At 37.6% G+C, this 17,534-nt stretch overlaps 1 protein-coding gene across 1 annotated transcript in view; it reads left to right on the top strand.

The window, feature by feature from the left end:
• The window catches only part of bop1 (BOP1 ribosomal biogenesis factor), a 93,083-nt gene extending 83,298 nt beyond the window's left edge, over nt 1-9,785 (top strand). The window contains exons 11-16 of the mRNA XM_065284498.2: nt 4,660-4,792; nt 5,081-5,261; nt 5,796-6,087; nt 6,409-6,493; nt 6,666-6,773; nt 9,023-9,785. Of these exons, the coding sequence (XP_065140570.1) occupies nt 4,660-4,792; nt 5,081-5,261; nt 5,796-6,087; nt 6,409-6,493; nt 6,666-6,773; nt 9,023-9,176 (953 nt within the window). The 3' untranslated portion in view covers nt 9,177-9,785. The remainder of the gene's footprint in view (nt 1-4,659; nt 4,793-5,080; nt 5,262-5,795; nt 6,088-6,408; nt 6,494-6,665; nt 6,774-9,022) is intronic.
• Nucleotides 9,786-17,534: the final 7,749 nt, after the last annotated feature.

Genomic DNA, 17,534 nt, shown 5'->3' with positions numbered 1-17,534 from the left:
CAGTCAATTTCACTCAATGTTAGTGAACCAGCCAAATCCACAGAAACCAAATGATATTCATACAGTATGAAAATACGCTTGAATTTGCCCGTCTCATTTGAATGAGGTGCTTCAGGTAACAATACCACTGCAGAATGATCCTGCTGCTTTCCCAGAATGCTTTGCACAGAGTCGCTTCAGGGGAAATCCATCACATTGGTGTAAATTAAAGTTAGATGATAAAACACAGTTAGAATTATGCAAAAAGAAATCAGGGAGGGCAGTTCAGTGACAATATCTGTTAAACCAATATGCAAAACCACTACAGACGGGGCTGCTCTTTTGTGTAGCTATAAAATATATTAAACCAGTAATAAAATGTTTTTTCCCACAGTTAAAATGGCGGTTGACGACCTCCTTTCTTTCTGTGTGTATGTTTAATAGAGATAATTTCTTCCATATCAGTGGGTTGGGCTTTGACAAAGCAGTAGTGGCTCTTTTGTTCCAAGTCTTTGTTTCGACTGCTGGGTTTTTCCTATTTTGCAGTGCAGATTTAGAAATCACAGTAGGAAAAACTTATTGAAAAGAACGTACAGCCAGTGGCTTTAAAAACCCTGGGAGAATTTGTAATAAAAGAAGAAATGTTTGAAGAAACTTGCTCGTCAATTTTGCATTTTCTTGTTTGTTGTGTTTCAAAGGCTCAATTTGTTTTTTACGTTATAATATTAGCATATATAGATGCACTGTGCGTTTTGAGGAAACCAAAATTTAAAAAAAATATGCTTTTAAGCACACTATAAATCAGGACTCTCACAAGAATACGATTTAATACAGATTTGCAGCAAATTTTAACATTGTAATTACGATATTTGAAATTCAGGTCATCTTGAGTCGACAGAAAGGTACCCTGCACGAAATGACCCAAATTACTTTTGCTTTATAAATAAAATGCATTATTGTTATTATTATTAGATGAAACAATTTATAAAAGTTAAATAAGTTTAAGAGCTCTGCATTACAAAAATACACGTGTTGATTATTTACACTTGCAATTTTTTTGCACCTGCAATGTTCATAGTTGAGCTATTAACATTTGCCCCTTGCAATGTTAAACTGCAATTGTTTAGAATACTAGATACAAGATGTGTGGATCTTTTTTTATATATTATCTATAACAAAAAGTAAAAAAACAACATAATATATAATAATAATAATAATAATAAATAAATAAATAAATTCGACGCACACATTTTGCGTGATGCCTCACAACGCTGTTATACACTCCAGAGTTAAAAAAATTTTTAGTTGATAATTTTTTTGTTTTAAATATAATGACAATTTTGAATTTAATGTCGTCTTTACTGTGCAAGACGGGAATCAAAGATCTGGAAGAAACATAGGTTAGTGTTTAGTACAGACAAATCACGATAAAGATCCTTTTTAAACACACTATTTATGAAAGTTTAAATCAACTCCTGCTGAACTTTTTTTTTTTGGTATGGTGTTCCTGATTGTCAGTCTGTGGATGGCGCACAACTTTAGTGTTATTTTCTAAATGTCGACAAAAAACTATTGCGAAATGATGGCGTTTCCATTAATCAATGATATGCGATGTAGTTTGGAAATATGAATGAATGGTTTCCATTTAAATACACCTTTTCTTAAATGCCTGAGAAACAACTCATGCAAGCGTAAAAACATTTTTGCAATATATGGGAGTTTTTGCGAATTTGATGCGTTTTCATTGGCTGTATTTTCAATTCGCAATGAAAATGTATGCAATTTAAAGGGTAATGGAAAAACAGCTAGTAGTGTTTTGTCTCTCCTTTTTTATGTTGTTTCACTCAAAAAATGTCACATTATGTGAGAAAAATGGTTTGTGAACGTCATGTCTGCTTCAAGACGTATTAATTTTCCATCATTGCTGTCTTATATAATGAATTTTTGCTATATTGCTGCTTTTTCCTTTCATAACGGCAAATCTTACAGCCCCATTTTACAATATTTATGGTCACCATTGCTGCTCAAATGTGTGCAGGAAAATCTCAGTGTCCCCTGAAACCGATCCGCTTACACACATACATGCAGCAGTGTGTTATGTTGTGTGTTATGTTGTGTGTTATGTTGTGTGTTGTGTTGGCGAGCGGGCGGGTAGATTTTGTACAGGACACCACAGCTGTAGAGTCCAGACAGACTTCAGTCGGCCACAGCCCGTCCCTCACTGCTATATCTGTCACCATACTGCTCAATACTTAAAAAGTGATTATGGGTTTGAGAATTATTACACTCCACCCTCCAGTCTGACCCGTTTCCACTTCTGACTTTATAAATGATCCAGGTATAAAAGTTCATATGAGATTATACGTTATTATTATCAGGATGAGGTTTTTCCATGGGTCACCTTTGAAGCAGGTGCCGTTTTACACTTCTAGTAGATAAATAATGCGTTTAAGTGTCACATACTATGATATATATGCATCTATTTATATTGTATATGCCTTCATGAAACATCGTAAGTTTTTTACTTTGTGCAACCACAGGATTATAAATACTTACTGTACAAAATAAGTTTCTAATCATATGGTCAACTACTCATGAGCAACAACACAAATGTTATTTTGTTAAAACTCAATACTTCTGTCTCTCTGCTTTAGAAATGTATGGTCTCTTGCTCTCTCTCTCTCTCTCTCTCTCTCTCTCTCTCTCCCCCCCCATCTCTTACACATTATCAGTAGCTGCATTTCCATTGCAGTTTGCACAAAATGTTAGCATTTTTTCTAAATGTCGACAAAAGACTTGCAAAATTACACAATTGATGATGTACGACTGAAACATAGTTTTCATCTCGCAATAAGTCATTTTAAACATCACGTCGACTGATGGTTGGTAGGTTTACTAATGGCGCTTTTCTATTGCATTGTACCCCACGGGTCAGGTCGGGTCAGCTCACCTAACTTTGGCTTTAGTTTTTCCATTGAGTTTAGTACCACTTCAAAGTGGGAGAGATTATAGGCATGTTGTTATATTTGCGCTGTGTGGAAGCGAGCATCGTTGGAATGCAGTGTTTCCCATACATTCATTTATCAATCCCCCACAAAATCAAAATTGAGCATCACAAATAGATTTACACATCGCGTTTATCACTACCTCTGTCTCACATGACAGTTTCTGTAAAAACACCCGTGACGTCATTTGACGCGCTACGCTAAGTTGCAAAAACGCAGTGCATTTTCTAAATGTCAACAAAAACTGTTGCGAAATGACAGCGTTTCCATTAATCAATTATATGCGACGTAGTTTCCATTGCCATTTTGCGAAATACTTTTTCCAAATTGCCTGGAAATCCCCCCATGCGAGTGTAAAAACATTTTTGCGATATATGGGAGTTTCTGTGAAATTTGATGCGTTTCCATTGGCTGTATTTTTAATTCACAATGTCAACCGCTAGTAATGTTTTGTCTCTCTCTCTTTTCTCACCTATAGTTTTTCTCATCTTTAGCTGAATTTCTGTTGCAGATTTGCGCAAAACTTAAGCATTATTTTCTTAATGTCAAAAAACTATTGTGAAATAACGGAGTTACCATTAATCGATGATTTGCAACGTAGTTTGGAGATGTGAATAAAAAAAGAATACCCCCCTTTCAAATTGCCTGGAAATCACCTCATGCGAGTGTAAAAAAAAAAACGTTTTTGTGATATATGGGAGTTTTTGTGAATTTGATGTGTTTCCATTGGCCGTATTTTCAATTTGCAATGACAATTTGATCAATTTAAAGGGTAATTGAAAACACAGCTAGTGATGTTTTGTCTCTCTCAATTTTTCACCTTTAAAAATATAGCCTCTCTCTCTTTCTTTCTTTCTTTCTTTCTTTCTTTCCCTCTCTAGCTGAGTTTCCATTGCAGATTTGCACAAAACTTAAGCATTATTTTAATCGATAATTTGCGACTTAGTTTGGAAATATGAATAAACGGTTTCCATTGCCATTTTGCGAAATACAACTTTTCGGAATTGACTGAAAAAACACCTCATGCAAGTGTAAAAACTTTTTTGCGATATATGGGAGTTTCTGTGAATTTGAAAAGTTTCCATTGGCTGTATTTTCAATTCGCAATTTTCAATCTCTAGCTGAATTTCCATTGCAGGTTTGCGCAAAACGTAAGCGTTATTTTCTAAATGTCAAAAAACTATTGCAAAATAACGTTGTTTCCATTAATTGACGATTTGCAACGTAGTTTGGAAATATGAATAAACTGTTTCCACTGCTGTTTTGCAAAATACACCTTTTTCCGAATTGCCTAAAAAAAAACACCTCATGGGAGTGTAAAAACTTTTTTGCGATATATGGGTGTTTTTTGCGAGTTTCATGTGTTTCCATTGGCTGTATTTTCAATTCGCAATGTCAATTTGGGCAATTTAAAGGGTAATGGAAAACAGCTAGTGTTGTTTTCTCTCTCTCTTTCTCTTATAGTATAATAATAATATAGTATCTCTTCAGTAATGTTATATTATTACTGTAATCTATGCTCATCTCTGTGTGTATGTGTCACAGTGGTATGAGTAAAGCACTAAAACTTAGTGGTTTGTTGAAAGTCACAAATGCGGAGTTAGTATAACAGTCACACTTGCCTTCATGACATCCTTTACTTCACTAAATAAATGTGTTTTCATCTTGTCCTAAGGGTCCGATGACTGCACCGTGCGTTTCTGGGAGGTCAGTACAGCGCGCTGCCTGAAGACCATGGAGGTGGGCGGAGCAGTGAAGGGCGTGGCCTGGAACCCCAATCCTGCCATCTGCCTGGTGGCTGTCAACTAGTAAGAGCCCCGCCTCCTTTTATATATTTTGATGCATTTTAGACATATTTTAGAAATGACAGGTGTGCCTTATTAATAAATGAAAGTAAATGAAGTACTAGGAGCTATTTTCAAGACCTTTTTGTAATCGTTTCAAACAAATAAAATAATGTAATAGTGTAGTGATGGCGCTCTAGGACTGGGTGGTTGGTAAGTACATGGGGTTGAGAGGTCATGTATGGATTGGATGATAAATTGATGGATATTGTTGATGGATAAATGTGTTAAATTATCTGTTTGTGTGTGTAGTGATGACACCGTGCTCCTCATAAATCCTGCTCTGGGTGACCGGCTGGTGTCTAATGCCACGGATCAGCTCATCTCCTCTTATGAGGAACCAGAAGAAGTGAGAGATCAGTCGGTTCAGTGGACTGTCTCGGAGGGTGAAGGTCATGAACAGGGTCACCGCCTCACCCTAAAACACCCCAAGGTGATAAAAACATCTGCAAATATGCTGTTGAAAACAGTTTGAGACCTAACACTGATCCAGCTTCATTTGGACTCGGTTTAAGAGTTGATTTCGACTAAAATGTTTAATAATTATTCAATTAATTATAACACAATGTTATCCATCTAGAATAAATTAATTGTATATTATTTAATAGCCAAATCACTATATTTTATATTTTTTATAAATATTTTATTTGTATATATAAAAACCTTTTCTTTCAATCACAATTTTGGATGGGCTGCAGCCAGGAGACTTTTAACTATTGGCAAAACCCACGAGCTTGTGGTCGTCTTTTTCCTGAGATGGAAAGAAATTTAAGACGCCTCTAGTGTCCAATTAAAACTCCTGGAAGAGGAGAAGCCGTGACACGGGTTGGCAGACTGGTAGAGGCGAAGCCGGCGTTAATAACGGCTGTAAATTTCGTCTCGGCGTGTCTTTGAGGTTATAATTGGATTAATTTTCTGCACATTTACCACAAAATGACTTTGACCTCTGACCTCTCTCTCTCTAAAGGCTGTGAGGCAGGTGACGTGGCATGGGAAAGGAGACTACCTGGCTTGCGTTATGCCTGACAACAGCAGTAATCTGCAGGTGGTTATCCACCAGGTGAGCAAACGGCGGACACAGAACCCCTTCCGTAAGAACAAAGGCCTGGTCCAGTGCGTATCCTTCCACCCCATCAGGCCCTATTTCTTTGTGGCCACGCAGCGCTACGTACGGGTGTACAACCTCATCAAACAGGAGCTTACCAAGAAACTGATGGCCAACTGCAAGTGGATCTCCAGCATGGCCATTCATCCAGGAGGTGAGTTTGCATGTTGATGTTTTACTGTCAGAAAGGACAAAAATGTAAAGGCCATAAAAGTCTTGTAATGATATTTAATATGACCTGTGCACTGTATTTAAAGTCCTCTAAAGCCGTATGATAGAAAATATGCATTAATGCATTTGGCAAAAGCTCCCAAGTGACAAACTGTGCATTGAATCTATATATTTCATAATTTTAAGTGTTTTTGGAGTTTTTCTGGTTGTTCAGAAAGACATCTGACATCAGTTAGCATTTTCGGGAAGTCATATTTGATGCGTTTCCTAACGCAGTCGCTCTGTCTTACCCATTTTTCCACAGGCGACAATGTGATATGCGGGAGCTACGACTCTCGCTTGGCCTGGTTTGATCTGGACCTGTCCACGAAACCTTACAAAGTTCTCCGGTGAGTCAGTGTGGGTTTCTGACGGTCTGGGGCAGAATTCGGGGGAAAGTGTTGCTTATGCTGGCCCTGTTTATTAAATGGATGTCATCTACTGGGAATTGCAGCGGTTCTGCACAACATCCCTCTGCTGTCGGGACACTAACCCGCTCTGTCTTGTTTTTTGTCCAACCAGACACCACAAAAAGGCTCTGAGGGGCGTGGCCTATCACAGGCACTACCCACTGTTTGCATCTGCGTCTGATGATGGCAGTGTTATTGTCTGTCATGGGATGGTCTACAAGTGAGTACAGTTGTTATCTCTCTCGCTCTCTCTCTCAAAATGATAAAAAAAAAAACTTAATTTATTTAAAAAAAAATATTGACTTGGTGTGTAGGATGAAATAAGCCGAATACAATTGAATTTTCAGCATTTCAAACTGTATCCCACAATGCAATGTTTTTGTTTGACCCTTGATTTCCAATGTGATGAATCTAGAATAATATCAGCCACAATTTTTCATTCATATGTTAGTCATGTGACCGTGGGGTTAGATAGCATACAGAATAAACTATGGCATATTAGTTTAAAACATGTATTGTAAATTATTTTTTATATTGTACTGTTTCACTTACTGTACTTTTCTTACGATACTACATATTAGCACCGAATGTGCAGCAGTCACAACTATTTGGCCAAAAATAGCAAAAGAATCTTCCACACTGGTCTCAAAGAGGTCGGCACACCAGACGAGAAGTGCTGCGGCGCGCCATATATCTAAAAATCAAACACATTATTTTTTATGAATGTCATTTTATTTTCTGACGGCGGCTGTCCGACGTGACTGGATGCTGCTCAAATCCCTGCCGTGCCGCAGAGCGCCACTCATAGTTTAACATTAAATAACATCGTATTTGATCAAAATCCATACGCTGCTAATGCATATTTTGCATCTTGATGTAGACTCTTTCTGACTAAGATTGCGCTATTTAATGTGCTCGTCCGGTGTGCGATACCTGCGAGTTGTCCTATACGCAGCGCTTCTTGCCGGGTGTGTCACCCAACGCTGGTTACTATTTGATTGCGTCATCAACAACGTTATTGTTTAATCAAATTTATTCAGTCTTTTCACTTATTTGGTTGAACACCGTTTTTTTTTTCAATTATTAATTCGTCATAGGTTCTCATAATTTCTATGGATTCTTGGCCGAAAACCGAAAAAGAGGAAACCGAAACACCGAAATAAATTATGCCAATTATTAGTACCATTGTATTCATGTCTATGACTGTGTACTAACTTTCACCTTTGTGACAGATCACAAAAATCAAAGTTCGGATCACATTACAGTTTTTTCGGATCAGCAAAAAAGGGGTTGGAATAACAAATAAAGAGATTACAAACATTATAAAAAAGAACAAAGTTGCACATTAAGAAAAGTCTGAAATTAGCATGAGTTACAGAAATCAAATTAAATTAATCGTAACACTGTCTTTATTGTATAAATTAAATATAATTATTATTATTAAGAGCTACAGAAGAGATTTTGTCTTTGTCTTGGGTTGTTGGATTAACATTAATGACACAGACTTAAGTAGGTTAATTGAGGTTACTGTCTCTTTAAGACCAAATAAGCACAGACCGGTTTCTGACTGTAATTTAATCTAATATACATAAACAAATGTTTTCATTAGAAAAAGAATACTGTGAAGATCATTTTGTTTGTATGTGCCCTGTCAAGAACAGAAAGATTTTATGTTTGCTTGCTTTTTGAAACGCGTCTCTCTGTGTATGCACTGTGCGTGCGCACACAGACGGAGTTCGAACGGCGCAGCGTAAACTGTTATCAGTGCCCAATCCTGCATATACGATATACTTATTCATGACCTCGGGAGTTATGGAACGAATTGAGACACAGGGATACTGAAATACGCCCACACCGCAGACATGTTGCTTCAGACAAGCACATGCAGGTCGCGGTTTCTGTTTGCGTCATCACAACATTCTGGACGTATTGTTTCAGTGTCTTTCGGACGAATATTCGGTGCATCCCTAAAAATTTTGTCATAATGTTCTCCTTTTCATGCCGTCTCAGATGACTTTTTATTTCTTCAGTTGAACACAAAAGTTTTTATTAAAAACACCTCCTTTCACTCCCAAAATGTTGAAACTCCATAAAGCACATATCAAGGGCTGGGTACCAAAAGGGCGTAAATTATACTTTGGGTGAAATGGAGAAATATAAATACACCCCCCTGGTTTTCACCCCTTCATATATCCATCAAAGATGACTCCAGTGGATAAATAAATGATACATAAGTGAGAGAAAAACATATTTTCAGCTTATTTGAAGTTATTGGTGTGCGACCATATTTTAATTTAACACTCAGATGTTTAATTATGGTTTCAGTTTTGCTAAACAATCTTAAAGTATTAATCATGAGAGAACAACTATTTCTTTTATGTACAGTAGAGGGTTTCCACTACAACTGACTAGTCATTCAGAGAAATCTCCAACTAGTTGAAGTTTCTGACGTGTGTTTCTCTTTCACAGTGATCTGTTGCAGAATCCTCTGATTGTTCCTGTTAAAGTTTTGAAAGGACACACCGTCACTCACGACCTGGGAGTTTTGGATGTGACCTTTCACCCGACTCAGCCCTGGGTTTTCTCCTCGGGGGCGGACGGAACGGTCCGTCTTTTCACCTAGAGACGGCGTTCGTGGCTAAAGAAAACATCCCTACGCCGGGAGCTCGAAGATAGAAATTACACACCGGTGAGGTTTTTTTAAAACTCAAATGCTTCAAGACAAATCCGTCTCGCCGCTCTCTGGGGACATCAAAACGTTGCTGGCAGGAATCAAGTGCCTGGTCTGATATTGAACATGGCATTGTAATATGCCGTCGAACCATGTTTTGCTTTATGTTAGGAGAAAATAGATCCAGCTGCTTCTAGATTCCCACAGGACTGTAGTCTATCATAACTGACACTGTTTCACAACCTAAACCTTGGGAAGGCCTGTTTCCCTATCGAGCTCACAGCAAATCAAATCCGACCGCTAATCCTTGGACAAGAAAGAAGAATTTGAAATGAAACAAACGGTTGATGACGGATCTCGCCAAAGCAAACAACACAAGATACAAACTTGTTGTGAGTTCACCTCCTGTAGTGTTTAAAGCTACCTGTCAAAGCGTCCACCCAGCCGTGTCAACGACCAGATGTGCTGTCTTTCTTTTTTTACAAAGTATTGACTTGTGAAACTTTTACTTGTATTTCAAAGACCTGTTGGGTTTTAATTAAACATGGTGTTTCTTGAAGACTATTTGCTCTGTGTGTTTTTTTACCTCAGGTCAGCGAGGGGGTTTTCTGTTGAATTATACGCAGGCAGCGTTTGGGAATAGGTTTCGTTTCCTCCGTCGAGAGGCCCAGACGTCGCTGATCAGACGGCTCTGTGTGTTATAGATCAGATTTCACGGAGGCCGTCCACCTGCGGGTCTTTCTCTTCGTTCTAGACGTCTGTCTTTGCCTTTCTGACTTAAGAGCGTTTATAGCTCAATCTTAATTTGCTAATATCTCTCTAGAGGTGACACGTTTGATCACATTTCTCATTAAAGCATTAAATTAAGTACTGTTACCTTAACATAGCTTTATTGCCTAGTAGATGAATAACTGGTCTGACCAAAATCTTTACAAGGTAACGTTTTTTATATTAGTTTATTGATATTCGCAATATTGAAGAAAACTTCAATAACTTGCTAATTATATGATGTGCGATACGATAGTGCTTTGCGTTTGTGAATAATCAAACTGAAAATGATATAACATCAACATTAAACGCCATGCATAACTTTTTGAGAGATTAAAATCATTCGTTATTGCAAATCATTGTGTTATTCACTGCAATTTCGGTATATCTTCTCTAATTGTATAGACTGTTTCAACAGTAACAACATAAACAAGCAGCTGTCGTGGTCCGCACGTAACTTCCGGTAAACTCCGCTAAGAATAAATAACAAAAAAGTGCTTTAAACGTAGTTTATTTATATAACAAGCATAAAAAACGCATAGATTACCTAGGAAACCAAAACATTTGTTATTTTCAACGAGGCATTTGTTCAAGAGATCAGTTTAGCAACTAGTCAGACCATAAAAAAAAAACGAAACCAAAGTAAAGTTCGGATCTAGATGTGTATCGCGTCAGCACACGTGTGTCCGTTGAAACTGTCTATAGTTATTTGTGTTGAATAGTTAATAAAATAAAATTATTGCTAATATCTGTAACACTTAGCAGTAAGGTTGTATATTTTAACTTAAAGCAATACAGCGTTTATTAATCTTAGTTCATGTTAATCTCAGTATTTACCATAACATTTTCAATATCTAAAGTTGGAACTGTTATACACAATGTACTAACATAAACAATTGTATTGTTATTAAGTAAGGGATACGTGGAGGCAGACGGTTGTTATTGCTTCGCATCAGGTCCTGTTCACACTGTCTGGGTTTATTTCACGATAACAACCAGCTGCCTGTACGTTATCCTGCTTATTACACGGCTATTTATCTCTCTTAAGTAAGGTAAGGATCATTAAATATTGATTTGAAATATTTTATATTTTATACGTTTTTAACAAAACACACATTTTCTTTCGGTTTCACAGAAGACTTTAAATGTCATGAACACACTATTTGGTTTAATTATTTGTAAATACACTCACCTAAAGGATTATTAGGAACACCTGTTCAATTTCTCATTAATTCAATTATCTAATCAACCTATCACATGGCAGTTGCTTCAATGCATTAAGGGGTGTGGTCCTGGTCAAGACAATCTCATGAACTCCAAACTGAATGTCAGAATAGGAAAGAAAGGTGATTTAAGCAATTTTGAGAGTGGCATGGTTGTTGGTGCCAGACGGGCCGGTCTGAGTATTTCACAATCTGCTCAGTTACTGGGATTTTCACGCACAACCATTGCTAGGGTTTACAAAGAATGGTGTGAAAAGGGAAAAACATCCAGTATGCAGCAGTCCTGTGGGTGGAAATGCCTTGTTGATGCTAGAGGTCAGAGGTCGACTGATTCAAGCTGATAGAAGAGCAACTTTGACTGAAATAACCACTCGTTACAACCGAGGTATGCAGCAAAGCATTTGTGAAGCCACAACACGCACAACCTTGAGGCGGATGGGCTAAAACAGCACAAGACCCCACCGGGTACCACTCATCTCTACTACAAATAGGAAAAAGAGGCTACAATTTGCACAAGCTCACCAAGACTGGAAAAATGTTGCCTGGTTTGATGAGTCTCGATTTCTGTTGAGACATTCAGATGGTAGAGTCAGAATTTGGCGTAAACCGAATGAGAACATGGATCCATCATGCCTTGTTACCACTGTGCAGGCTGCTGGTGGTGGTGTAATGGTGTGGGGGATGTTTTCTTGGCACACTTTAGGCCCCTTAGTGCCAATTGGGCATCGTTTAAATGCCACGTCCTACCTGAGCATTGTTTTTGACCATGTCCATCCCTTTATGACCACCATGTACTCATCCTCTGATGGCTACTTCCAGCAGGATAATGCACCATGTCACAAAGCTCGAATCATTTCAAACTGGGTTCTTGAACATGACAATGAGTTCACTGTACTAAAATGGCCCCCACAGTCACCAGATCTCAACCCAATAGAGCATCTTTGGGATGTGGTGGAAAGGGAGCTTCGTGCCCTGGATGTGCATCCCACAAATCTCCATCAACTGCAAGATGCTATCCTATCAATATGGGCCAACATTTCAAAAGAATGCTTTCAACACCTTGTTGAATCAATGCCACGTAGAATTAAGGCAGTTCTGAAGGTGAAAGAGGGTCAAACACAGTATTAGTATGATGTTCCTAATAATCCTTTAGGTGAGTGTATAACGTCATATATTTTATAAAAAATAATGAATATTTAGTGGTTGTGTAATATTAAACTGTAACTTGAGTGGTTAACTGTGAGCTGTAAATCTTGCGACTGGCCGATCAGTATCAAGCATTTCACTGAACCGTGTAATAACTAACATGAACAAATATTAATAAATGCTGAAAAATGATATAGCATATTGTAAGTTCATATTAGTTATTGCATTTACTCATGTTAAAAAAACAACCCTATTTTAAAGTGTTACTGAACAGTCTTGCATTATATTTAGCATCTGATGTAGTTCAGCTGAAACTCAAGACATTTCCACAACAAGTGGCAATGTTTATAGCAACTTTCATGCTACAACGCAAAACGTATTCATCTTTGTCTATTTCAGACACATCCAGCTCTTTATTTTCTTATAACTCAATGTTTTTAATCATTCTCATGTTTCGTTCATTGCACGGTATACCATCATACTCTTCAGCCTTCACAAATACTGTCGGCTCGCTTCCAAACATTATTATTGTGCTCAGTGACTTGCTGCCAAGCTCATCTAACTAGTCAATGTTGAGTTTATCCATAGACCAGTTCAGTGGTCCATTTGTCTGGATAGTATCGTACATGTTTTTATCTTTTTAGCTTCCATTATGCCCGGCACATTTGGGTTTTATGGAGGAGAGTCAGATATCTAAAAATAACTTGGAATCGTGGTCTGCGCTCCGGTGGTTTTCCCTCAACGCTATGAAAACATTCGTGCGGTAGCAGTAATTCAGCAGATCATGTCTCTTGTGCTCATGGAAATAGATGGAGAGCAGATATATCGCAATAAAAAATGCATGCCTGAGTGGACGAGAGATGATTCAATATTTTAATGTTGCCTGATTATTTTTGGAAACATAAAATAAAGGTCTGCTAAACTCAGATTAAAGGTAATGCTAATGGGTTAGGTTAGGGTTACGGTTAGGATGAGTTAGTATAGTGTAGTGTATAGTAAATAAATTAGTATATAATGTAGTACGGGGGACTCCAACCTTTTTGTGAGCAAGGGCTACTAGAATGGATGAAACAATCTGGAGGGCTATTTTTGATATAGTCTACTAAAAAAATGTTTTAATATTGTTTCAAATGTTAACATACATAAAAGTAACCAAGCTAATATAAAAATATGTAATACATAAATATTAAAATTAAGGCTATTAATAGAATGTGCTTTGGCGGGCAGACTCTTTGTGGGCACCATGTTGGAGACCACTGGTATAGTAAGTGTGTCTGGACACCTCTGAGTATCATTACACCTCAAAACTCTTTAGCTTCATGCTCGCCGTCAGTCAAATATTTTTGACCCCTTGATTTGCTTGTATTAAGAAAATCCCTTTTACATTAAACATTTTGTTTTTATTACATTTGTAAAGATTTAAGACCCTTGCGGTCAATTGCATGGTTTCCTTGACTATGTTAACACAGTTCAAAATGTCAAAGTGGAAGCTGAGCCATAATCTAATAAAAAATCCGTCTTTTTCCATGTTTAAGTGCTATTATTGGGTCCCCAGTGCTTTTATCAACCTAGAAAATGTGAAAAAGATCAACCCAGTAACTTAGTTTTGGTAAACCAATCTCTGCAAGCATGTGAAAATAGGTAATTGGTAGTAAATTTGGCTCCCCTTGTGATGTCAGAAGGGGATAATACCGCACTATCCAACCACGGCACTGCCATTTAGTGCAGAGATCAGCTCATTTGCATTTAAAGGACACTCAAAAACTGCAAATTTTTGCTCAGACCTACAAAATGTCAATTTTAACATGTTATAATAAATTATCTATATAATATTTTGAGCTAAACTTCACATACTGTATGTACTCTGGGGACACCAAAGATTTATTTGACATCTTAAAGTCTTGTGAAATGTCCCCTTTAAGCATTGATCTCCATGCAGTCACTTTCAGGCTATCATACAGTAAAGTCCATCTAGACCAAAATGTTAAGTGGATGTCTTAATAAACCAGAAGTCCTTTGACAACATCACAGCTCATAAAACACACATCTCTCCATTATTTGACGTTTCCACTTTTGAAATTAACCCACAGTTATCAATTAACACCGACAGTAGTGCAGGAAAGTGTACAATAGACACACATGCATTATTCCCCTTGCGTTCTTATAAGATTAGGAAACATTAAATTACGTTTAATGCAAAAAGAGGATTTCTTTAAATTCCCGAAAATTTGGGGATGTAAGGCCACGGTGCCCCATTAATGGGCATGCAGACGGACGACCAGCCAGACACACGCGACACACTCACTCCAAACCAAAAATGGCATTCCAAGGAAAAACCTTCAGTCTGCGAGATGACATCATAAGCGGTCGGTAAGACTGGATGACCTCATTATGACTTCCTCCAATCGGCCTCATGTCAGAAGGTCTTTCTTGAGGAGACATCAGAGAGCGTCTACCCGGCCGTGAAAGTGATCTTTTACGAGGTCTGCTGGACAGCGGACAGTGAATGGGGTTTTGTTATATTCAGGTTATGCGCAGAGAAATATCATGAAGTGTTTTGTAGTTTTTTGCGTCACGGCTCTCTGTAATTGGAGTATGACTTCAGACGGTGGCATTGAAACTGTCTGGAGAAAAAGCTCTGGATGTCTATCACGCCGCGTCTCGCCCGCAAGCCTGGACTCCGTACGAGCGCCTGTGTGTGTGTGTGTACCTGTGGTTTTCCTGTCGGTGAAACCCAATAACAGTCCCATTGCATCATTTTGAATAGTTTCAGGAGAAAATGGATGCAGTCTTGGCAGACGGCGAGTGTTTCCATTTGCTTTCTCTAAATCGTTTCCCTCTTTTGCTCACCCTTCCCCACAGGGAAAATGGTCAAAACAAACAGCAAATAGTTGGTGTTGAGAGACTGGGCATTTGAAGGCCACATTCCCGCATAAGTGGAAAAAATTAGAGTCCCTGTCGGAGACCCGAAGCTCCCTGAAACATTCATTCACTAAGTTCATTTGGGAGAGCTATGGAAAGCTGTAGGATTTCGAGCTGGTGAATAGAGGTGTTGTCAGGTGATTTTTCATCAGAATGCCCTCACGTCAAGACCGGTTTGACCCAAACCCCCGTCAGACTACCTGAACTGCTTCTGTGCAGGTTTTACAAACAGGTCTATAACTTAAAAGTAATCCACTGATTAAGACATTCAAATCATGACACACATTATTCCCTTCAAAAAGTCGATATTTTGCAGTCACAGTATACATTGTATATATCATTTTAAAGGGACACTCCACTTTTTTGAAAATATGCTCATTTTCCAGCTTCCCTAGAGTTAAACTTTAGATTTTTACAGTTTTGGAATCCATTCAGCTGATCTCTCGGTCTGGCGCTAGCACTTTTAGCATAGCTTAGCATAATCCATTGAATCTGATTAGACCATTAGCATCGCACTCAAAAATAACCAAAGAGTTTCGACATTTTTCCTATTTAAAACTTGAATCTTCTGTAGTTACATTGTGTACTAAGACCAACAGAAAATTTAGTTGTGATTTTGGTTAGGAACTATACTCTCATTCTGGCGTAATAATTAAGGACTTTGCTGCCGTAACATTGCTGCAAAAGGCGCAATGATATTGCACAGTGCCCGAACATAGTCCCCTGCTATTGAAAGTTACAAAGGGGACTATTTTCGGGCAGTGGAAACGCAAATTTTTGAAATGGGTTTTAATATGCACATTTTTTAGACTGCCTTTATTGTTTCTATGTAATCGTCAAAGACTCGAATATGTAAATATAGGCATATGTTTATTGATACTTTCCTGAAAAAGTTTACAAAATGTTGCTGCTTTATACTCTTTGGTCACTTGTAGTAATAATAAACCTACCTCATTGTTAGTTAAAACAAAATTCATCTTAAAGTATCTTAAATCTTAAAGTATTACTCCAGTTTCTTAAAAAAATCCTGATAATTTATTCACCCCCATGTCATCCAAGATGTTTTTCTTTTTTTTTGTTCAGTCGAGAGAAAATTTTGGTAAGAATAAAGCACTTTTAAACATGACTTCTGGTCTTGCACGAGCCGTGTGACACGCCAGCGCGACCTCGTGTAATGCATAAGCATGTCGAAAGGTCACGCATGGCGAATGCAAAACTACCATTCCAATGTTTGCAAGTGTAGAGAAAGATGACCGTTTCGACGTTGTTGTAGTTGTAATGATAATAATTAATGTCTTTGTGTCAGTTTATTGTTTAAAATGATCTGGAAGTGTGTGTTTCACATTTTTTGAGGTCAAGCTGGCACGTCACATGGCTGGTGCAAAACGAGAAGTTTAAACTTTTTATTTTTTTTTGCCGATAATGACAATCGTTTCACTAGATAAGACCCTTATTCCTCGTTTGGGATCCTTTAGAGTCCTTTGAAGCTGCATTGTAAACTGTTGAGGTCCAATGAAATCTATTAAATTGAAGAAAATCCTGGAATGTTTTTCTCAAAAAACTTACTTTCTTCTCGACTGAACAAGGAAAGACATATACATTTTGGATGACATGGGGTTGAGTAAATTATCTGAATTTTTTCTTTTAAGAAAGTGGAATATTTCTTTAATTGTTTGTATTTATAGCTTTGTAAAAGGATGTATATGTGTGCAGGCCTGTAGTGTTTCTTTACAAAGTAAGATTGCCATCTACTGGCCTGTCACACGGATTACAGCCATTTTAGTCATCTTTGTGGATCCATCTGAACGAAAATAATTTAAATAATTTTATCACTACGTTGTTGTGTTAAAGTACCCTTTATAGCTGAAAATGTCATTTAAAATGCTAATCTTCAGACAAAGAGCTTTACTGTACTTTTTAAATAAATGAGGTTTGTTACAGATGGAGAAAACTCATGACCGATTGTCCTACCGGCAGACTAACTTAGTTTTATTATTCTGGCTGAACATTGTGTCCCATTTCAAACATCTAATACACTTTGACCTAATTCATTATGATAGTTTATGGAAAGCATATCTGAGTTAACACAAAACTGTTTTATGTTGGTCTTGAAAAGATTGATCTGTCGAAGTAGAATAATGTGACAGAAGTAAAATGGGTTGCAAACAGCATTCGTGTAAAACACAAGGAGATGAATACGATTCCTTCTGTCTTTTATCATCTCTATCAAGTCACTGTCATATAAAGATCA

The sequence above is a fragment of the Paramisgurnus dabryanus genome, chromosome 19, assembly GCF_030506205.2.
Source record: "Paramisgurnus dabryanus chromosome 19, PD_genome_1.1, whole genome shotgun sequence".
NCBI classification, from domain to species: Eukaryota; Metazoa; Chordata; class Actinopteri; order Cypriniformes; family Cobitidae; genus Paramisgurnus; species Paramisgurnus dabryanus.
This window is presented reverse-complemented; position numbering and strand designations above follow the sequence as displayed.